The sequence below is a fragment of the Schistocerca serialis genome, chromosome 12 (genome assembly GCF_023864345.2).
Source record: "Schistocerca serialis cubense isolate TAMUIC-IGC-003099 chromosome 12, iqSchSeri2.2, whole genome shotgun sequence".
In the NCBI taxonomy this organism is placed as follows: domain Eukaryota; kingdom Metazoa; phylum Arthropoda; class Insecta; order Orthoptera; family Acrididae; genus Schistocerca; species Schistocerca serialis.
Window position 1 is genome coordinate 123,646,271 of NC_064649.1, and position 20,656 is coordinate 123,666,926.

Below are 20,656 nucleotides of genomic sequence, written 5' to 3' on the forward strand. Positions count from 1 at the left end.
GTGGTAAACTCATGTTTCAAACATATTTGAGGAGTGGAGCACTAGCCATAGCAGATGGTGGTCTCCTTGATAGTATATATAAATACATAAAAAAAATAAGAAAAAAGAAAAAAAAACAGCATGGCAACAATGTTTCTCAACACTGTAAAACATGCCCAGAGCAAGCAGTAATAATGTGGATACAGCATCACTGTTTGAAGTGTGTAGAAATATAGTTTTCATAGCTGGTGTTTAAGCAGGTACTATGGTTTTTGTGATAGATCTGTGGACTTACACAATCTTATACTCAATGTTTCATCTCCTGCTACAGAAAACAAACAGAAGCAAGGCGACACACTTGTTCCTAACACAAATTAATTCAAAATGTGGAAAGTAGTAATAGTGAGAAAGTTTTATATATACACACACACCATTGTTTCCATGTTAAGGCATTAGTTGAATGCTGTCAAAGATAGCCAAGTTGAGTCTAATTGGGATGAACTCTTTCGATGGATGCATTAGTGCTGTTTTTCAATGGAAAATATGGGAAGGAATAATGATATGAATTAAGACAGTTCACTACTACAAACCACATACGATATATTGAGCAGTCGCAGGCACATTTGACAGACTGCTGGATAAGCTATCAGACAAAAGTCTTTCAGATTATATATATATATATATATATATATATATATATATATATATATATATATATATATATATATATATATATATATATATATTATATATATATATAAAAAATGGAAGGAAACATTCCACGTGGGAAAAATTATATATAAAAACAAAGATGAGGTGACTTACCGAACAAAAGCGCTGGCAGGTCGATAGACACACAAACACACACACAAAATTCAAGCTTTCGCAACAAACTGTTGCCTCATCAGGAAAGAGGGAAGGAGAGGGGAAGACGAAAGGAAGTGGGTTTTAAGGGAGAGGGTAAGGAGTCATTCCAATCCCGGGAGCGGAAAGACTTACCTTAGGGGGAAAAAAAGGACAGGTATACACTCGCACACACGCACATATCCATCCACACATACAGACACAAGCAGACATATATTTAAATATGTCTGCTTGTGTCTGTATGTGTGGATGGATATGTGCGTGTGTGCGAGTGTATACCTGTCCTTTTTTTCCCCCCTAAGGTAAGTCTTTCCGCTCCCGGGATTGGAATGACTCCTTACCCTCTCCCTTAAAACCCACTTCCTTTCGTCTTCCCCTCTCCTTCCCTCTTTCCTGATGAGGCAACAGTTTGTTGCGAAAGCTTGAATTTTGTGTGTATGTTTGTGTTTGTTTGTGTGTCTGTCGACCTGCCAGCACTTTCATTTGGTAAGTCACATCATCTTTGTTTTTAGATATATATTTCCTACGTGGAATGTTTCCCTCTATTATATATATATATATATATATATATATATATATATATATATAAAACCACACCATAAACACTGTGCGCGTGTGCAGGTGTGTGTGTGTGTGTGTGTGTGTGTGTGTGTGTGTGTGTGTGTGTGTTTTGTATTAGGGTGCAGAAACAACTAGGGTCATACACACCCATGTCAAAATTGTGAAACACGAAGACAGAGAGGAGTTAAAAATGACTGTAAATCAATCCCAATCAACAGAAGATAAGACAGCTAAAAACAAGAACATGGAGAAAGTTCTATAAAATATGCCACAGAAAAATGGAGGTCCAGAACTAAAAATTAAATGGCCTTCCCCATATTGCTACAAGGGGCGCGTCGTTCGCTAAAGCGATTGATAACTCAGACAGCAAACCCAAATTGGAATGTAAAGGGTTGAAAAAAGAGCATTCAGTCAGCAAATGGTGGAGAGTTGAAAGTTGGGCCCAATCTGTGCACCACTTAAACGGCGATGGTTAAAAAGGCAGTGACCAATATGCAGCCTATTTAAAATGATGTCCTCCCGGCGGGAGGGCCAAGAGGTGGTCGTCCAAGCCATTGGGAGAGGCTTAATAAGCCAGAGTTTATTCCCACGAAGGGAGGACCAGTGGCAATGCCAAAGTGACAGCACCTGCTGACAGACTGCAAGACAGAGATCATCGGAGGGAATGAAAGAACTAGTGGGCTGAGGTAAGAGGACTGCAGCAATGGCAGCAGCGTCAGCAGCCTCGTTTCCTGTCAAATCGACATGACCAGGAACCCACATAAACATCACAGAGGCTCCATCAAGAATGAGTGACAGCTCTCCTGGACCCCCTGCACTAAGAGACGGACAGAACACAGAGGCTCTGAAGGGCACAGGGAGTTGGAGCAGATGACAATTGAAAAGCCCGTGTCGCTGGACGTACTCCGTCGCCTGATACAGGGTAAAGAGCTCTGCCGAATATATTCAGCAGTGTGACAGAAGGTGATACCGAAAAACGTCGGCACCAATGGCTAAGGCACACCCGACACCACGGTGAGTCCGAGAGCCATCAGTGTACACAAAGGTACTAACGCGAAGTTCAGTGCGAAGGTCGTGAAACTGCAGGTGATAGAGCGATCCTGGAAGTAAATGAAGGTCAAGGTGAACACAGGCCACTGCACAAAGCCAAGGTGGTGAAGGGTTTACATCCCTCAGGAAATTTGCAGGTAGCCTGAAGTTAAGCTGTCTGAGCATCAGCCGAAAGGGAACTATGGGAAGTAATAGTAAAGAGGGACACGCCCCCTAATGGACATCAATGGAGTCATCAAAGGAGGAGGTATAGGAAAGGTGGCCACGCACTGCAGACAAACAGCACGCATATCTGCTGAGGAGAAAGTCACTGTGGCAGGACTGCAGTAGTTTGGCAGCTTCTGCGTACAGATTCTAAACTGTGCTAATGTAAAGGATGCCAGTGGCCAAACGAATGCCACGATGGTCGATAGTATTGAGACGGTGTAAGACAGACATACGTGCAGATGCACAAACAAAGCACCCATAGTCTAGTTTTGAACAGACAATGTCGGTTGGTTGTTTTGGGGAAGGAACCAGACAGCGAGGTCATCAGTCTCATTGGATTAGGGAAGGACAGGAAAGGAAGTCGACCGTGCCCTTTGAAAGGAACCATCCCGGCATTTGCCTGGAGCAATTTAGGGAAATCATGGAAAACCTAAATCAGGATAGCCGGACGCAGGATTGAACTGTCGTCCTCCCGAATGTGAGTCCAGTGCCTAACCACTGCGCCACCTCGCTCGGTAACAGGCAAGGGCCCGGTACAAATGGAAGAGGGTGGTTCCATCTGCAGCCCAGGAAGTATCATTGAGGACACGTAGGACACAGACTGCATACAGCGGGCTGCCAAGTAAGACTCGTGGGAGGACCAAGAGTGTTCCGATCCAGCACGAGCCCCAGGAATTTTATAGTTTCAACGAATGGAAGAGCAACAGACCCCAGATGAAGAGATAGTGGGAGAAACCAACTGTGCTGCCAGACTGTTTTCTCAGTGGAGAAACGAAAGCCATTGTCTATGATCGAGACACTGTTGTACACGCCGATCGACGAGACAGGTCCATGGTTAACTGCAATAGATGGCAACATTGTCAACAGAAAGGAAGCCAAAGATGCCTGGTGGGAGATAGGCCATTATAGGGTTAATGGCGATAGCAAAGAGGACGATGCTCAGCATGGAACCCTGAGGCACACCGTTTTCCGGGGTAAATGTGTCCGACAAGGCAGAACCCACACATACCTCTAAAATTTTGTGTTTTAAAGATTCCTCCATGAAAGAGGGCAGGTGATCACAGAAGCCTCACAGGTAGAGAGCACAGAGGAAATCAGTCCTCCGACAGGTGTCATACGCTTTCCCCAAATCGAAAAAAAAAAAAAACAGCCAGTGTCTGCGATTTCCACAAAAAACCATTCATCTCATCGGTGGACAAAGTGACGAGATGATCAACTGCAGAATGGCACACTCAAAATCCACATTGTGCAGTGTTTAGCAAATTGTGAGATTTGAGCCACCATACCAGCCGGGCATGAATCTTAAGTTCCTTAACCTTGCAACCATAGCTGGTGAGAGAAATGTGGTGGCAGATAGAAGGAAGGTGTTTGTCTTATCAGGCTTAGGTATGGGTATGACAGTGGCTTCACACCAGCATCTGAGAAACGTGCCCTCGCCCAGATGTGGTTGTACGTCTTAAGCAAAAAGTGCTTGCTCGCAGGAGAAAGGTGTTGCAACATCTGTATGTGAACAGCATTTGGCCCTGGGGCCGAGGATCGGGATGAAGTGAGAGCACAATCTAGCTCCCTCATGGTAAAGGTGGCATTGTAGCACTCACGATTCCGAGATTAGAAAGGAATTGCCCAAGCCACCTCCACTCGTTGTCAGTGGAGGAAGGCAGGGTGATAGTGGGAGGAGCTCGGAATCTCTGCAAAATGGCAGCCCAAGGTGTTGGAGACAGCAATAGGGTCTATGATGAAATTGTCTGCTACTGTCAGGCCGGAAACTGGGGAACGGTTGGTTGGTTCCAGGGAGCCGTCTGAGGTTGGCCCAAATGACAGAGGAGGTAGTGGAACCATTAAAAGAATTAGTGAATGAAATCCAGCTAGCTCTTTTGCTATCCCGAACAACGTGATAACACTGTGTAGGCATCTGTTTACAGTGAATGCAGTTTGCCATCATACTATGGCGGTTAAAAACGCAGAGAGCACACCTCTGGACGCGAATTGTTTCACCGCATGCCTCATTCCACCAAGGGACTGGGACATAGCATGGTAAAGAGGAATGGAACGTTTGTAAGATAGTCCACCTGGTCATCACAACTGAGGTAATCTTGTTCGTCAAATGTTGCCAGGGAGGAGTAAAGTCTCCAGTCACACTTAGTCAGCTGTCATTTGGTTGTGCACGCGGGTGGAGTAGGAGTGAGCAAACAGATAGCACTCAGAATATGGTCGCTCACGTAGGTGTCAGAGAGAATGGACCACTTGAGATAGCCAAGCTGGGTATGTCCAGAAGGATAGGTCCAAACGGGAATAGGTGTCCGAAGAGTCTGAAAGGCATGTAGGTGTTCCTGTGTTAAAGCAGAAGAGGTTATGTTGATTAAGGTCAGCACCTCTCTGACAGGTTCTGGGAGAACCCCAAAGGTGATGGTGCGCATTAAAGTCACTGAGCAGCAGCAATGGGTGAGGTTGCTGCCCAATAAGCTGGAGCAAGTCTGTCCTTGTGACTTCAAACGACTGAGGGATGTAAAAGGTACAAAGGGAAAAGATAAAGTGAAGAAGGAAAAGGTGAACTGCAACAGCTTGCAGACAGGTAGTCAGGGAGACAAGTTGACTATGATCGTCCTATGGATGAGCAGCTTGACTCACCCATGAGGTGGAATGCCCTCCTTGTGGGAAGGTCAAAACGGACCAGGAAGAAACGAGAAAGCTTGAAGCGGTCGTGAGGATACAATTTTTTTTTTCCTGAAGGCAGAGTACAAGGGGACACAGCGATTCTAAAAGCAGCCATAAATTCTCTCTGTTGGCTCAAGGGGCGTGAAAGTTCCATTGGAGGACAGTCGTGTTGAAGGGGTGTCACCACAGCACCTGGCGAGTGTCAGCCTATGAAGACTCACTGCTAAAGGGCACAGATTCAGGAGGATCCTACTCTGTGAGGTCCACAGAACTGTCGGTTTTCTTCTGCTGTTGGCCTGCAGAGAAAAATGGTTGGTGGTGCGCACCAGCGACACACAGGCTGGCCAGGTAAGGGTATCACGTGGCGACACCGTTCGAAGAGGGTCTTCGAGTCAGGGAAGGTGAAGACTGTTTGCCTTTGTTGGAGTTCTTCAAGCCTTTCTGGTTAGCAGAGGAAGACTCAGGTGTTGGTTGGCTGGAAGAACGCAGGAAATCTTTGTTAGAGGATTCCTTCTGTCCTTTGCGGTCAGCTAGATGTGTAGCTGGTGACTTTGTTCCTTGAGGCAAGAGTTTGATGGCTTGTTGCACAGTTGGAAGAGGAGACGGCGGTGCTACCTTGACACTAGGCAATTTCACAACCTCAGGGCTGAATTTGAGGTCACATGTCTACGTGGTTATGTCCTTCATGGAGCGAGATGTAGAAATAACAGTACTCTAAGTGCCAGACGGTAGAACGCAGGGTTTGCAACTACCCAATAACTTGCGAGTGACTGGGTATGGTATTTGCCCTTTACCCGGATCTCCTGGACTGATGCATGGGACAATCTTGAGAGGAGGTGGCGCGGTCGCCATTGGTGTTGATACAGCGGGGAGAAGGAGGCGGACAATCGCCCTTGTTGGAACCCCTGCCACAGGTTACACATTTGGCCAGGTGTGTTGACAGTTGAGTGTGGTTGAAACGATGACACTGGTGGCTGTGCATCAGGTTCGGAAAGTATGGTCTGACTGTGATAACTTCATAGCCTGCTTTGATCTTGGACGGAAGCACCACTCTACCACAGGTGAGAAAGAGTCCGGGTGGGCACTACAGAGGCATCTACCTTTTTCATCAGCCAATGGACAGCAATGACACCTTGATCAGAGAGGAACGTTTGGATTTCGGCCTCTGTCAAGACTGTTGAGCAGCCTAGTGTAAGTAACACCACAGGAAGAATTCAGAATTCTATGGACCTCGACAGAAACAGAATAGCTGGGGAGAAGCGAAGCAGCAAGTAGTTGTGCTTGAGAATCAGAAATAGTCTGCAAAAGCAAAGTGCCATTCCGTAAACAACATCAGGATTTGGCAGGGCCGACAATTGCATTAACACCTTTCTGAAAAATAAATGGATTTACCGTTGCAAAGGACTGACTGTCTTCAGTATGTGAAACCACGAGGAACCGTGGTGCACCTGGGAGGGTCTCTGAATTGGGTGCTTCATTCCGTTTACATTTGGTGGACGTAGACTGCAAAGATGATGATGGAATCATTGCAAGGAAATCCCCCACGATTGCCAGTATCTCCGATGGCGTGCTCCTTCCACCTGGGGGGCCCTCCACAAGGGAGCGCACCCGCCTTAGGTCATTGTTCACACCTCAAGTCACACGTCCCGAACACCTGACAGAGGGACCAATCGGCAATTTGGGAAGATAGTAGCTCAGGCAGTCATCCCTCTCTGGGCCTGGCCTGTACCAGGGGGTACGTGCAAACCCAACCTGTCAGCCCGGGGCTGGGGATTACGCATTACCCAGTCACCTGTTAAGTGTCAGATGTGTAGGCCAGCCTTCAAGAGCACACGGGGAGGAAGAATAAAAGACAGGAACCTCAAACACCGAAGTGGAGGTATGGTAGGAGAAGGTGAATGAAGAAAGGAAAATGGAACGATAAACAGTGGTGAGACTGTTCGTATGTCAGCTACAGACAGTGCTGAACATTCCTAAAAACGCCCCAGACAGGTTCCCCAAGAGAGGGGAAAAAGAATAGCAAGAGGGTCGACATGCAGCACGGAAAGGAAGAAATGATGATCCAAAGGCTGGGGTCCCGTGGTAACCAAGCATGAACTCATGAACTCACCAAAGAGCGGCAAGTCTCCTCTCTCTCTCTCTCTCTCTCTCTCTCTCTCTCTCTCTGTGTGTGTGTGTGTGTGTGTGTGTGTGTGTGTGTGTGTCCTCCATCCATCTATACCCAGTAATTATAGATACAAGTAAATGAAAATGCACGAGATGCACTGTAAGTGTGAGAGTCAGTACATACCTTCTGGTAACTGTTCCTGTTTTGATGAGAAATTCCTCTTCTCATGAGAGCTTTCACATTGTCAGGTTCCACTTTAAGAACTTCATTGCAGTCTTTCAATGCCGCGTCATAGCGATGCAGTTTAATCACTGACAAAAACAAAGAATTTGTGAAACACTTATTTAGAGTCAATAAATAGTTATACAGACCAACAGAATGCATGCTGTGCTCAATAAGAATCACTCATCATAAAGCTGAGGCGTGTTATTCATTCATTTATTCTTTCATTTAATGTCCACATGTTTTGTGCAAACTGTGGCCAAATAAAAGACAGCTCAAAGAAAACAGCTATGCTAGCAGCATAGAATAACATAAAAGTTGCTTCTAAAGCACTGCACAATATATAGCTTCAGGTTGCAACAAAATAAAAGACACTTCATACAGTTGGCACTACAGGGCATAAATGACAGCTGTTCACAATGTACCACAGTGGTGTACAGTTAGTCGAGACGAGCAGTTTGACAGAGGATGTTGTGACCTATTGAGCTGGGAAACAACATCAAATTGGCCTTTAAAAGCTACCTAGGCTACAGTACACTCTACCTCTCATTCTCTTATGCCACTAACTTAGTCAGTCAGACTTCAGAAATATTTTATTTCACTGACATTAGTATTTTAAAGTTTCCCACAACTTGAAAGAGTAAACACGTTTATAAAAATAATGCAAAAACTAATTCTATTTGCAATTTTTACTAAGCATAGTAATCTCTTAATAAGGCGACCAGAGAAACTAAAGAATTTCAGTGTTGATTTTTAGTGTTAAAATTCACAAAACTTTGAGGTAAAAACTATAGAAATGTCAATTTTGCATCTACAAATTCAAGAACAAATATGTGTTTAATATCTGAGGCCAATTTTAGCATGAGAAAGAAATAACCTCCAAATGATAAAGAACAACTAAGCTAGAATGAGATTTTCACTCTGCAGCGGAGTGTGCGCTGATATAAAACTTCCTGGCAGATTAAAACTGTGTGCCGGACTGAGACTCTAACTCGGGACCTTTGCCTTTCGCGGGCAAGTGCTCTACCAACTGAGCTACCCAAGTACAACTCACGCCCTGTCCTCACAGATTTACTTCTGCCAGTATCTCGTCTCCTACCTTCCTAACTTTACAGAAGCTCTCCTGCGGACCTTGCAGAACTAGCACTTCTGGAAGAAAGGATATGGTGGAGACATGGCTTAGCCCCAGACGTTTGGAAGGTAGGAGACAAGACACTGGCAGAAGTGAAGCTGTGAGGACGGGGTGGGAGTCGTGCTTGGGTAGCCCAGATGATAGAACACTTGCCCGCGAAAGGCAAAGGTCCAGAGTTCGAGTCTCGGTCCGGCACACAGTTTTAATCTGCCAGGAAGTTTCATATTAGTGCACACTCCACTGCAAAGTGAAATTCTCATTCTGGAAACATCCCCCAGGCTGTGGCTAAGCCATGTCTCCGGTATCACAGGCCAATTTGAGGTTGCTTCCTGTCTCAAACGATCTCGAGTTTCCCCTATACCACTTTCGTACTTTGTAAACAGTTATTGTTTGCAACCTACTTAGTAAATATTATTATTCCACAAAACAGGTGAGAATGATCACTTTTTATGATTATAATTTCTCACATAATATCTCAAAAAATGAAGACCAATACTATAAATTAAAAATTAATATTAATACTATTCTGTCAAGAAATTTATCAGTTTATGAGAAAAAAGTGCGCTGATAAATGACCAACAGTGTAACAAACATAAAATGTGTGTGAAACATTAAAATTAACTGAGACCATACACCAAACAGCACACAAAAATGAATGAAAACATACTAGCTTTCAGACGAATCATTTCACATGCCAGAGCTCACACAATCTCTCTCTCTCTCTCTCTCTCTCTCTCTCTCTCTCTCTCTCTCACACACACACACACACACACACACACACACACACACACACACTTGCACCTACACTGTGCTGGCTGAACACACAAAGCTGTGACTGCAGTTTGGCAGGTAGGCTAGGATGAGGGCAAGTGTCAGGTGGGATGGGTTGAGGAAGACCGAGGAGGGAAGCAGGAGGAGGAGGAGGTGGGAGAGTTAACAGAGCAAAGGGAGGCAGGCAGTGTGAGAAATAGGCAAGTGGCAGGGAGGGGCAGCTGGGACATGGGACAAGAATGTGACACACAGGCACTGTAGACAGTGGGTTTGTGAGGGATATAATAATGATGACGTGGAAGTGTGGGGGATGGATTGACAGGAGAGGAGTCTTGTGTAGATGGTGTATGTGCAGTGGGTTATCAGTGATAAAACCAGTGGGATTATGGGAGTGAAGGATAAGTTGCGAGGAGAACTCCCACCTGCAGAGTTCAGGAAATCTAGTGACGAGGGGAAGGACACAATCACACAGGTTGTGTAGCAGCCATTGAACTCGTGCACATTGTGCCACTGGGTGGTCAAAACTGTTCTCTGCCACAGTTCGGCAGAGGCCGTTCGTTCCACAGCTGGATGGTGGTCGTGCCCACACAAAAAGCTGTGTAGAAATTGCAGCAGAGCAGGTACATGACATATCTGCTATCATAGGTGGCCCTGCCTCTGTCGTGGGTAGGCTAAGCCTGCAACAAGACTAGAGTACAAAGTGCCAGGTGGGTGAATCAGACAGGTCTTGTACCTGGGTCTTTGACAGGGATATGACCCATGTGGCAAGGGGGTTCGCATAGCAATATGCCAGGATGATGTGCAGGTTCACTGGGAGGCAGAATATCACTTTAGAAGGTGTAGTTGAGTATCCCTCACTTCCAGGAACGACAACATGTGGGTCTTTCAGTAAGTAATGCAAGACTTTTTCACAGCAATTTCAACTGAAAAATGAGGAATTTGTTGTGGGGCATTGTGGAATATTCCCACTTCATCCCCTATCGTTTCATGAAAGTCCAAAAGGTGGTGGCACCGTGTTGCCTTCAAAATGGCAACTGCAACAGGGGTGTGTTCAAAGCAGAGAGCTGTAACTGAGTTTCTTTTGCCAGAGAACCAGAGCACTGCAGGCATTCATAGGTGCTTGAAGAATGTCTACAGTGAACAAAAGCACAGTGAGTCACTGGGTGAGGCATCTGTCATCAAAACAAGGTCGTGCACACCTGTCCCATCTCCTGCGCGCAGGCTGTCCACAAACAGTTGTCACTCCTGCAATAGGGGGTGTGTCACCACAAAACTTGCAAACCAACTTCTCATTCTCTATAAAACTGCAGAAATGGGAGGGGCTCACGTAACTCCACTGGACTAGTCTGGAGGAGGAGGAGGAGGAGGAGGAGAAGGAGGAGGAGTAGATTAGCGTTTAAAGTCCCATCGAGAAAGAGGACTTAAAGAGTTGGAACAGAGGCTCTGATTAGGAAAGGATGCAGAGGGAAATCAGCTGTGCCCTTTCAAAAGAAGCATTCTGGCATTCACCTGTAGCGATTTAGGAAAATAACCTGGACTGTTCTTCCTCGCCAACCTAAAGCCCGGATCTCGTGCCTTCACATTTCCATCTGTTTGCCCCAGTGATTGATGCACTCTGTAGAAAGCAGTAAATGGATAACGGTGAGGTTATTGATGCTGTAAGATGTTGGCTCCAGCATCGACCAGTAGTGTGGTAATGTGCAGGCCCTCCCAGTATGGTGGCAGAAAGCAGCTGCACTGAACAGAGATTATGTTGAAAAATAGGGTTTTGAAGCCAAAAGCGTGAGAAATGATGTGATGTACTGAAATCCTGAATAAAACCAACCCACCCTCAGAAAAAAATGTGTTGCATTACTTACTCAATGCTCCTCATAGATAGTCAAAGCCCAGGCAAAGAACACGGTTCAAATGATGACTGACAACGTAAGCTGCCGACAGGTGTTGTTGATATACCTCAATGTGGACAGCTGAAAATGTGTGCCCCAACCAGGACTCGAACCCGGGATCTCCTGCTTACATGGCAGACACACTGTACATCTGAGCCACCGAGGACACAGATGAATAGCGCGACTTGCACGCTTCCCGTGAGACTCACATTCCCAACTGTCCACAATTCTACATATGTATTGTGCCTTATAGACATTTTGCCCACCCACTCATTACTCGCGCACGCTTTGGCGATTCCTGTAAGAGTTTGGGCAACCTGTGCGTATTTGCAAAGACGAAGGTCAATGGCTGGGTAGCCTTTAACTATATATGCGAAGACAGTAACTTGTTCTTGAAAGAACAGTTACTGTTGATGACCGTGCAGCTTTTCCCTGGAATAAATGATATATAGTTAAAGGGTACCCAGCCATTGCCCTTCGTCTGTGCAAATGCGCACAGGCTGCCCAAACTCTTACGGGAATCGCCAAAGTGTGCGCGAGTAATGAGTGGGTGGGCAAAATGTCTATAAGGCACAATACATATGTAGAATTGTGGACAGTTGGGAATGTGAGCCTCACGGGAAGCGTGCAAGGGGTAAGTCCCTGCAGTCACGCTATTTATCTGTATCCTCGGTGGCTCAGATGGATAGAGTGTCTGCCATGTAAGCAGGAGATCCCGGGTTCGAGTCCCGGTCGGGGCACACATTTTCAGCTGTCCACATCGAGGTATATCAACAACACCTGTCAGCAGCTTAGGTTGTCAGTTAGTCATCATTTATTCCAGGGAAAAGCTGCACAGTCATCAACAGTAACTGTTCTTTCGAGAACAAGTTACTGTCTTCGCATATACGAACACGGTTCATTTACTCTAACCCGTGGTGATACTGGGTGACAAGGGGGGGCACTCCTTTTTAGTTGACTCTTGGGGAATGTGGGTGGATTAGAGATGCATGAGGATATGGCAGGGGAAATCATTGCAGATTAGGTTTGGAAGAGCAGAGACTGCAGTTCAGGATGTAGTCTGTGGCGAGGGGTTGTGTTGGGTGGAGCGAGAGAGGCAGGAAGTGAGAGGAGGGGTTGGGAAGGGCAATTGGTGGAAGAGAGGGAGGCAGACAGTGTGCAGGACAGGAATCCATTAGTGTGTACAGCAGGTGAATGGGATTGAAAAGGGACACACTGGCATCAGAACTAGTGATTTTGTGCTGCAAAAACGACAATCATGTGTAGGCACCTAGTGTGTGTGTGTGTGTGTGTGTGTGTGTGTGTGAATTGAGATAGAGATAATAAACAATGTTGATGGTGTTAGGACAGCAACCAGCCACAAATTTACTTTCAGTTCCTTTATTCAAAGGGTACTGTTAACGGTTTCAAATCATTGTGATTCAGCCTCAGACGGTTTACACGTTTTCTTTATGACGTGGTGCGTTTTTTACAGATTAATTGTCCTAAAATATAAATAATACATAATTATAAGTACGCCATACACAGATGGTTACGTTACAGATTTTTGTTGCATGTGACTTACGTGAAATGTCAGTTTGGAGTGTTTGTTTTCATAACATTCGTCCAACAGATGTGAATACATTCCCACTGCATTCTTATTGTTGCATACATATATTTTTCTCACTGCACACTTTAGATTTGTCACAGAGAAAATTTCTACCATGCACCACATGTTTTGATGCACACAAAGAGCTTACAAACACATGAGTATCAAAGATGCTATGATATATTGTAACATTTTAAAGTGTCATATGTTTGGAAAGGATCATATATTCACTTACGCAACTGAAGTGCCTTTTACACTAGTACAGAGACATTGAATTTTTGAGTTGATATGGTTACATTAATTATAAAGTGGTGTTGTTTTTTTTACTGTATAGGTAGAATAGTACATTATTTAACTACATTTAGCATCATGAGAATTATAGTAACATATAAATTTGCTGCTTGATCTGCAGATAGGCGTACTAATATTATTTGCTTTGGAGGCTGGAAAATAATTTTTGGAAATTTTTCAGGAAAGGGGTGTTAGCTAACTATGTTTGATCATTAAGGATATAGTCTGGGGTGCTGTTTTTGTGTGGTTGGTTGCTGTCCTAACACCATCAACATTTGTCTTCAAATAACAGCCACGGTCTCCATCATGTCATCATATGACAAAATTGCAATAAACAATGTTCTGGACATACACTTCAGCACATGCCACAACTACTTACTTGCTATGGCCCTATTGTTGTAGGCGACAGGTGTCGGAAGAATCTGAATTGAAGCAGAGTAGTGCTTGATGGCGTTGCTGTAATCGGCCACTTTGAAGAAATCGTTGCCTTTATCCTTCTCTCTAGTGGCCAACAGCTCCCGTTCTGTCGGTGTCAAGTTAGCTGCGACATAAATCGGGGCACATGTCACAGAAAATTTATTTGGCTGCAATGATACTTCAAATTAATGCTCCTGGCTCAACCACACCATCAAACAATTTTTTTACTTCTCAGCGGACACCAAACCTTAAAAATTATTGAATAAAGGAAGCCCTTTTCCATGAGAGTTGTATTTATTTAGACCATTTTTTCATTACAAAATTAGTTCCACCTTTTTAAATCATTATTGAATGTTCCGCTAGAAAAAGGAGAAGCACCTTATTTACAAGATGTGCGAGTGATCCCATGTGTTTCAAAATCAGTGTTCTTGACAGTTTGATGGTCATATAGGGCAATTAAGTGCTCTGTCTATTTGGATTCACATGAGTTATAATGTTCACTTCTCCACCATGTCCAACACTTAAGGTTGCATCAAAAACTGAACACACAACATTCCCACACCCTGCAGTTGTAATGAAACCTTCATTCTCACTATTTAGTAAATAATATGACACTTGTTTAATATGCAGCACAATCCCATAAAATTTTTATTTATTTATTTTTATTTTATGTCTATATTTATTACAGTAAAACCAAGAACACACATGTATCAATGTGAAATATAGAGGGTGGAGCAAAATTGTTTCACGAAATTTTAACCTTGGATAGCTAATGCCAGTAGGAACCAAAATTACTAATGTTGTGTAGGCCGATAACGCACTATTTTTAAACTATGGAAACTTTGTGCCATGTGCTCCAATTGGCCACGGGACTGCCCTGTTGCCATTCGCTGGTTGACGGGCAGCGCTATGGTTGTCAGTTCACAAGTACAAACTTCCCTTGCCCTGTCACAGCCCCAACATGATATGCACACATCTCTAATACGTCTTGCTGTTTGTCTCCACCTCACGTCACAGGCATTCACACGTAAGCTTCGCTTCGGAGCACACAGACGTCAGCTGCGATTTATTCATACAGTAAGCATGGCAGCACAGTATTCATTTGAAGGACGATGAGATATGGTTTTTGTTTTTGGACTAGCCGACAGTAATGCGCATGAAGCTCGATGGTTGTATGAGGAATAGTACCCATCAAGATACCACCCACATCCACAAACGTTTACAGCAATTCACCAGTGACTCAGCAAACCGGGTTCGTTAGGGGGATATTGTGGTGATGCTGGAAGACCTCGAACACGTCGGGATGCTGCATTTGAAGAGACTGTTCTCAAACGATTTGAGGGAGTGCCTACAACAAGTGCTCGAGCAGTTGGCCACGACATGGGGGTCACTCATCGGTTAGTCTGGGAACGTTTTGAGGGACGACAGCCACCATCCATTTAGTTTCCACACTGTCCAAGAACTAAATCGTGTGGCAGACTATGAACAAGGGCTAGGATTTTGCCGGTGGTTTCTACAATGTGTTACACGGGATCCCAACTTCCCTAGCATTGTGTTGTTTACCGACGAGTGCACCTTCCATCGGGATGGCATATACAACACTTTAAACGTTCATTGCATGGTAAGTGGAAATCGTCACGTCACATACGCCCACGGACACCAGGAATGATTTACACTCAACATTTGGGCAGGCATTGTCGGGGACCATCTGACTGGGCTGGACCGTCTAAGTTCTTGACTTACCGGGGCAAATTACCTTCACTTTTTGCAAGAAGCTCTACCCGGCCTGCTGGAAGATGTTCCCTGGACATATGGAAACGCATGTGGTTGCAGCACGATGGAGCGCCCACACATAACAGTCATGCTGTGTGCCCATATTTAAATGAACTCTTCGATGGCCAGGTAACTCAGAGGTGCTCATAGGATACAGCCTCCACAATGCCACTGAACTTTTTTCTATGGGGATTCTTCAAGGTTCTTGTTGACCCCCCCGATGCGAATCAGCCAGAAATGAACAGGATTTAATGGATCGCATTCAACATGCCGCCAATCACATCAGGGCAATACCAGGAATCTTTGAAAGAGTTTGGCAAAACACCTTTCAATGTTATCGAGCTAGTGTCGCATCAGAGGGTCCCCAGTTTGAGCACCTGCTTTAAATAAACAATGTCTTTGCTACAAAAAAGGCCCTTTTCAGGGACGACACAATTTGTAAGACTTTCTGTGTGCAAACTAACAGCTGTTGACGGGTTTGTCCCCAGTACATCTTTTCATGAAAGTACAATGGATGTGTCAGGACCCTGGCAGATTTGCCCCCAGGCCCCCACAGTGGAAGGATGGCATGCAACCATCGAGCATGTGGGCCACCTTCGATACATCGCAATCTCCAGCAGGCAAAGCATTTGTAGTCATGCATTGTCCAGAGCATCCAAAAACAAAATCAAATGGCTCTGAGCACTATGGGACCTAACTGCTGAGGTCATCAGTCCCATAGAACTTAGAACTACTTAAATCTAACTAACCTAAGGACATCACACACATCCATACCCAAGGCAGGATTCAAACCTGCGACTGTAGCGGTCACGCGGTTCCAGACTGTAGCGCCTAGAACCGCTCGGCCACCCCGGCCAGCCATCCGACAACAGGGCAATACCACAGACCATCTGAGTGCATGGCACCAAGTTTCTGTAGTTTAAAATTACATTACGCTGCAGAAGGGCATGAATTTGAGAAAGGAATCATCATTTGTGATGAGTAATGGGCATACCACCACACACCCCGAACCGAGCAAGCCTCTACGAAGTGGAAATATGCTGGTTCTCCAGTACAAAAAAATTCAAACTGACTGAATCTACTAGGAAAGTGCTGTGACAGTGTTCTGCTTTATGCACGGTGTATTACTGGCAGACAAGAGGCCACTTTGAATGCTGCAGCCTACATTAAAACTTTGGTTAAATTGTGTCATGCCCTGTTTAACAAACACAACAACTATAATACTGACAGTGTCAAACTTCTTCATGACAATGTTCAACCCCACCTAGCTGCGCCTGATTATAAGAAAATTGCTAAACTTTTATGGGAGGTGCTCCAGCATCCACTATACTGTCCGGACCTTACACTTTTCTTCTGTTCGGTGCCACGAAGAAATTCCTAGCCGGCTAATGCTTCATGACAGATGTGGAAGTGAAAATCAGAAGTCCATAGATGGCTATACTCCAAACAAATGGACTTCCACAAACAGGGCATACTGAAACTGATACCACAATGGGAGAAATGTGTTGAGAAAGCTGTAGACTATGTAGAAAAAGTAGGCGAATGATGCGAGTTCATTTCAGATCTTTTTTTTGTTACCTATTAAACATTTTAATAATAAAATTATCGTGCATTACTTTCTGATCTTCTCTCATAAAATCTGGGGAGTAAACAAAGCAGCTCAAACAACAGGAGAAGATCACAACATTTTGCGCAACTTTTAAATTTAGTACAGTGTACTCGCAATTATTTATGTGTGGATTATTCGTGCATTTTTACACACGCCACCCACATCCAGGGACCAGAAGCCCAAGTTGTGGGCTGCTAGGGGCACCCACAGATCCTAAGACAGACCGGCAGCAGAATACAACTGCGCTGAGCCGTGCCCGAGCACACACAGACATTGGCCACCGACATTACTACCCATTTAGTAGACACCATTCCAAATACACATTTGAAAATATGTCAGTTCTTCATGTTTTTTAATATTTGTGCATCTTCTCTTCCCCACATTTTCCCAAATAACCAGGAGTATACTGTACTTCCTTTTTCTACAGGACACTGACAGCTTTACGAGAGAAAGCCCGACGACAAACCTGGTACCACCATCTCGGCATTTCCCTTCCCCGCTTTCTTCATTTCGTCCTGCAGGCGCTGCACCTGCAGCTGCTCCTCCCGCCGCTTCCTCTCCCTCTCCTCTTGCTGCTGCTGCTCCTCTATCTCCATTAACGTCAACTCCTTGTCTGCATCGTACTTCTCCCAGGCCGAGTAGTCCCGCGGCACTGGACTGCGCTTTGCTGGAGGTACTTGCTGTCCTGTTTTAGACTGTGTCGTGGCCTGTGGGAGAACCAAAGATAATAGAATGCAATTAAGACACATCAAAGTTAGCTTTAGACCCGTAAAAGCAATCTGCTGCAGGATCTTTTATTATATTCTAAGCTCTAATATAACAAGGCTCCCAAGGAAAGAAAAAACTCTACAGCAAAGGCTGTCATGGCTAGTATTTACTTTATTCAGCCAAGAATACTATAAGCCTGAATATAAGGCACCCCCCCCCCTCCTTTTTTTAAGAGGTTCCTTGAGAAAAAATTATTTTTTAACATATTCTGGCTAGTCTAAATGACAAACTTTTAATGACAATGTATCTGTCTAAAAAATTAGCATTACACCTATTCTAACTTATGCTATTTATTGGTTGTCAACATTCTGATAATAAAAGAAGAAACCAAAATAAAACAAAAAGAAAATCCAGAATGAGATTTTCACTCTGCAGCGGAGTGTGCGCTGATATGAAACTTCCTCGCAGATTAAAACTGTGTGCCCCGACCGAGACTCGAACTCGGGACCTTTGCCTTTCGCGGGCAAGTGCTCTACCAACTGAGCTACCGAAGCACGACTCACGCCCGGTACTCACAGCTTTACTTCTGCCAGTACCTCGTCTCCTACCTTCCAAACTTTGCAGAAGCACTCCTGCGAAACTTGCAGAACTAGCACTCCTGAAAGAAAGGATATTGCGGAGACATGGCTTAGCCACAGCCTGGGGGATGTTTCCAGAATGAGATTTTCACTCTGCAGCGGAGTGTGCGCTGATATGAAACTTCCTCGCAGATTAAAACTGTGTGCCCCGACCGAGACTCGAACTCGGGACCTTTGCCTTTCGCGGGCAAGTGCTCTACCAACTGAGCTACCGAAGCACGACTCACGCCCGGTACTCACAGCTTTACTTCTGCCAGTACCTCGTCTCCTACCTTCCAAACTTTGCAGAAGCACTCCTGCGAAACTTGCAGAACTAGCACTCCTGAAAGAAAGGATATTGCGGAGACATGGCTTAGCCACAGCCTGGGGGATGTTTCCAGAATGAGATTTTCACTCTGCAGCGGAGTGTGCGCTGATATGAAACTTCCTGGCAGATTAAAACTGTGTGCCCCGACCGAGACTCGAACTCGGGACCTTTGCCTTTCGCGGGCAAGTGCTCTACCAACTGAGCTACCGAAGCACGACTCACGCCCGGTACTCACAGCTTTACTTCTGCCAGTACCTCGTCTCCTACCTTCCAAACTTTGCAGAAGCACTCCTGCGAAACTTGCAGAACTAGCACTCCTGAAAGAAAGGATATTGCGGAGACATGGCTTCGCCACAGCCTGGGGGATGTTTCCAGAATGAGATTTTCACTCTGCAGCGGAGTGTGCGCTGATATGAAACTTCCTGGCAGATTAAAACTGTGTGCCCCGACCGAGACTCGAACTCGGGACCTTTGCCTTTTGCGGGCAAGTGCTCTACCAACTGAGCTACCGAAGCACGACTCACGCCCGGTACTCACAGCTTTACTTCTGCCAGTACCTCGTCTCCTACCTTCCAAACTTTGCAGAAGCACTCCTGCGAAACTTGCAGAACTAGCACTCCTGAAAGAAAGGATATTGCGGAGACATGGCTTCGCCACAGCCTGGGGGATGTTTCCAGAATGAGATTTTCACTCTGCAGCGGAGTGTGCGCTGATATGAAACTTCCTCGCAGATTAAAACTGTGTGCCCCGACCGAGACTCGAACTCGGGACCTTTGCCTTTCGCGGGCAAGTGCTCTACCAACTGAGCTACCGAAGCACGACTCACGCCCGGTACTCACAGCTTTACTTCTGCCAGTACCTCGTCTCCTACCTTCCAAACTTTGCAGAAGCACTCCTGCGAAACTTGCAGAACTAGCACTCCTGAAAGAAAGGATATTGCGGAGACATGGCTTAGCCACAGCCTGGGGGATGTTTCCAGAATGAGATTTTCACTCTGCAGCGGAGTGTGCGCTGATATGAAACTTCCTGGCAGATTAAAACTGTGTGCCCCGACCGAGACTCGAACTCGGGACCTTTGCCTTTCGCGGGCAAGTGCTCTACCAACTGAGCTACCGAAGCACGACTCACGCCCGGTACTCACAGCTTTACTTCTGCCAGTACCTCGTCTCCTACCTTCCAAACTTTGCAGAAGCACTCCTGCGAAACTTGCAGAACTAGCACTCCTGAAAGAAAGGATATTGCGGAGACATGGCTTCGCCACAGCCTGGGGGATGTTTCCAGAATGAGATTTTCACTCTGCAGCGGAGTGTGCGCTGATATGAAACTTCCTGGCAGATTAAAACTGTGTGCCCCGACCGAGACTCGAACTCGGGACCTTTGCCTTTTGCGGGCAAGTGCTCTACCAACTGAGCTACCGAAGCACGACTCACGCCCGGTACTCACAGCTTTACTTCTGCCAGTACCTCGTCTCCTACCTTCCAAACTTTGCAGAAGCACTCCTGCGAAACTTGCAGAACTAGCACTCCTGAAAGAAAGGATATTGCGGAGACATGGCTTAGCCACAGCCTGGGGGATGTTTCCAGAATGAGATTTTCACTCTGCAGCGGAGTGTGCGTTGATATGAAACTTCCTGGCAGATTAAAACTGTGTGCCCCGACCGAGACTCGAACTCGGGACCTTTGCCTTTCGCGGGCAAGTGCTCTACCAACTGAGCTACCGAAGCACGACTCACGCCCGGTACTCACAGCTTTACTTCTGCCAGTACCTCGTCTCCTACCTTCCAAACTTTGCAGAAGCACTCCTGCGAAACTTGCAGAACTAGCACTCCTGAAAGAAAGGATATTGCGGAGACATGGCTTAGCCACAGCCTGGGGGATGTTTCCAGAATGAG

The 20,656-nt window shown here is 45.5% G+C and overlaps 1 protein-coding gene and 9 non-coding genes across 10 annotated transcripts in view; 1 reads left to right on the forward strand and 9 right to left on the reverse strand.

Moving 5' to 3' along the window:
• LOC126428159 (uncharacterized) overlaps nucleotides 1–20,656 on the reverse strand; it is a 140,206-nt gene that overhangs the window by 73,568 nt on the left and 45,982 nt on the right. The window contains exons 4-6 of the mRNA XM_050090069.1: nucleotides 17,579–17,819; nucleotides 13,693–13,854; nucleotides 7,607–7,734 (exon numbers count right to left, since the gene is read on the reverse strand). Coding sequence (XP_049946026.1) covers nucleotides 7,607–7,734; nucleotides 13,693–13,854; nucleotides 17,579–17,819 — 531 coding nt within the window. The remainder of the gene's footprint in view (nucleotides 1–7,606; nucleotides 7,735–13,692; nucleotides 13,855–17,578; nucleotides 17,820–20,656) is intronic.
• Trnat-ugu (transfer RNA threonine (anticodon UGU)) lies at nucleotides 12,101–12,174 on the forward strand. The gene has a single exon. It is a non-coding gene; the product is annotated as a tRNA-Thr (tRNA).
• Trnas-cga (transfer RNA serine (anticodon CGA)) lies at nucleotides 18,301–18,374 on the reverse strand. Its single transcript has one exon. It is a non-coding gene; the product is annotated as a tRNA-Ser (tRNA).
• Trnas-cga (transfer RNA serine (anticodon CGA)) lies at nucleotides 18,603–18,676 on the reverse strand. Its single transcript has one exon. It is a non-coding gene; the product is annotated as a tRNA-Ser (tRNA).
• On the reverse strand, nucleotides 18,905–18,978 carry Trnas-cga (transfer RNA serine (anticodon CGA)). The gene has a single exon. It is a non-coding gene; the product is annotated as a tRNA-Ser (tRNA).
• Nucleotides 19,207–19,280, reverse strand: Trnal-caa (transfer RNA leucine (anticodon CAA)). The gene has a single exon. It is a non-coding gene; the product is annotated as a tRNA-Leu (tRNA).
• Nucleotides 19,509–19,582, reverse strand: Trnas-cga (transfer RNA serine (anticodon CGA)). Its single transcript has one exon. It is a non-coding gene; the product is annotated as a tRNA-Ser (tRNA).
• Trnas-cga (transfer RNA serine (anticodon CGA)) lies at nucleotides 19,811–19,884 on the reverse strand. The gene has a single exon. It is a non-coding gene; the product is annotated as a tRNA-Ser (tRNA).
• Trnal-caa (transfer RNA leucine (anticodon CAA)) lies at nucleotides 20,113–20,186 on the reverse strand. Its single transcript has one exon. It is a non-coding gene; the product is annotated as a tRNA-Leu (tRNA).
• On the reverse strand, nucleotides 20,415–20,488 carry Trnas-cga (transfer RNA serine (anticodon CGA)). The gene has a single exon. It is a non-coding gene; the product is annotated as a tRNA-Ser (tRNA).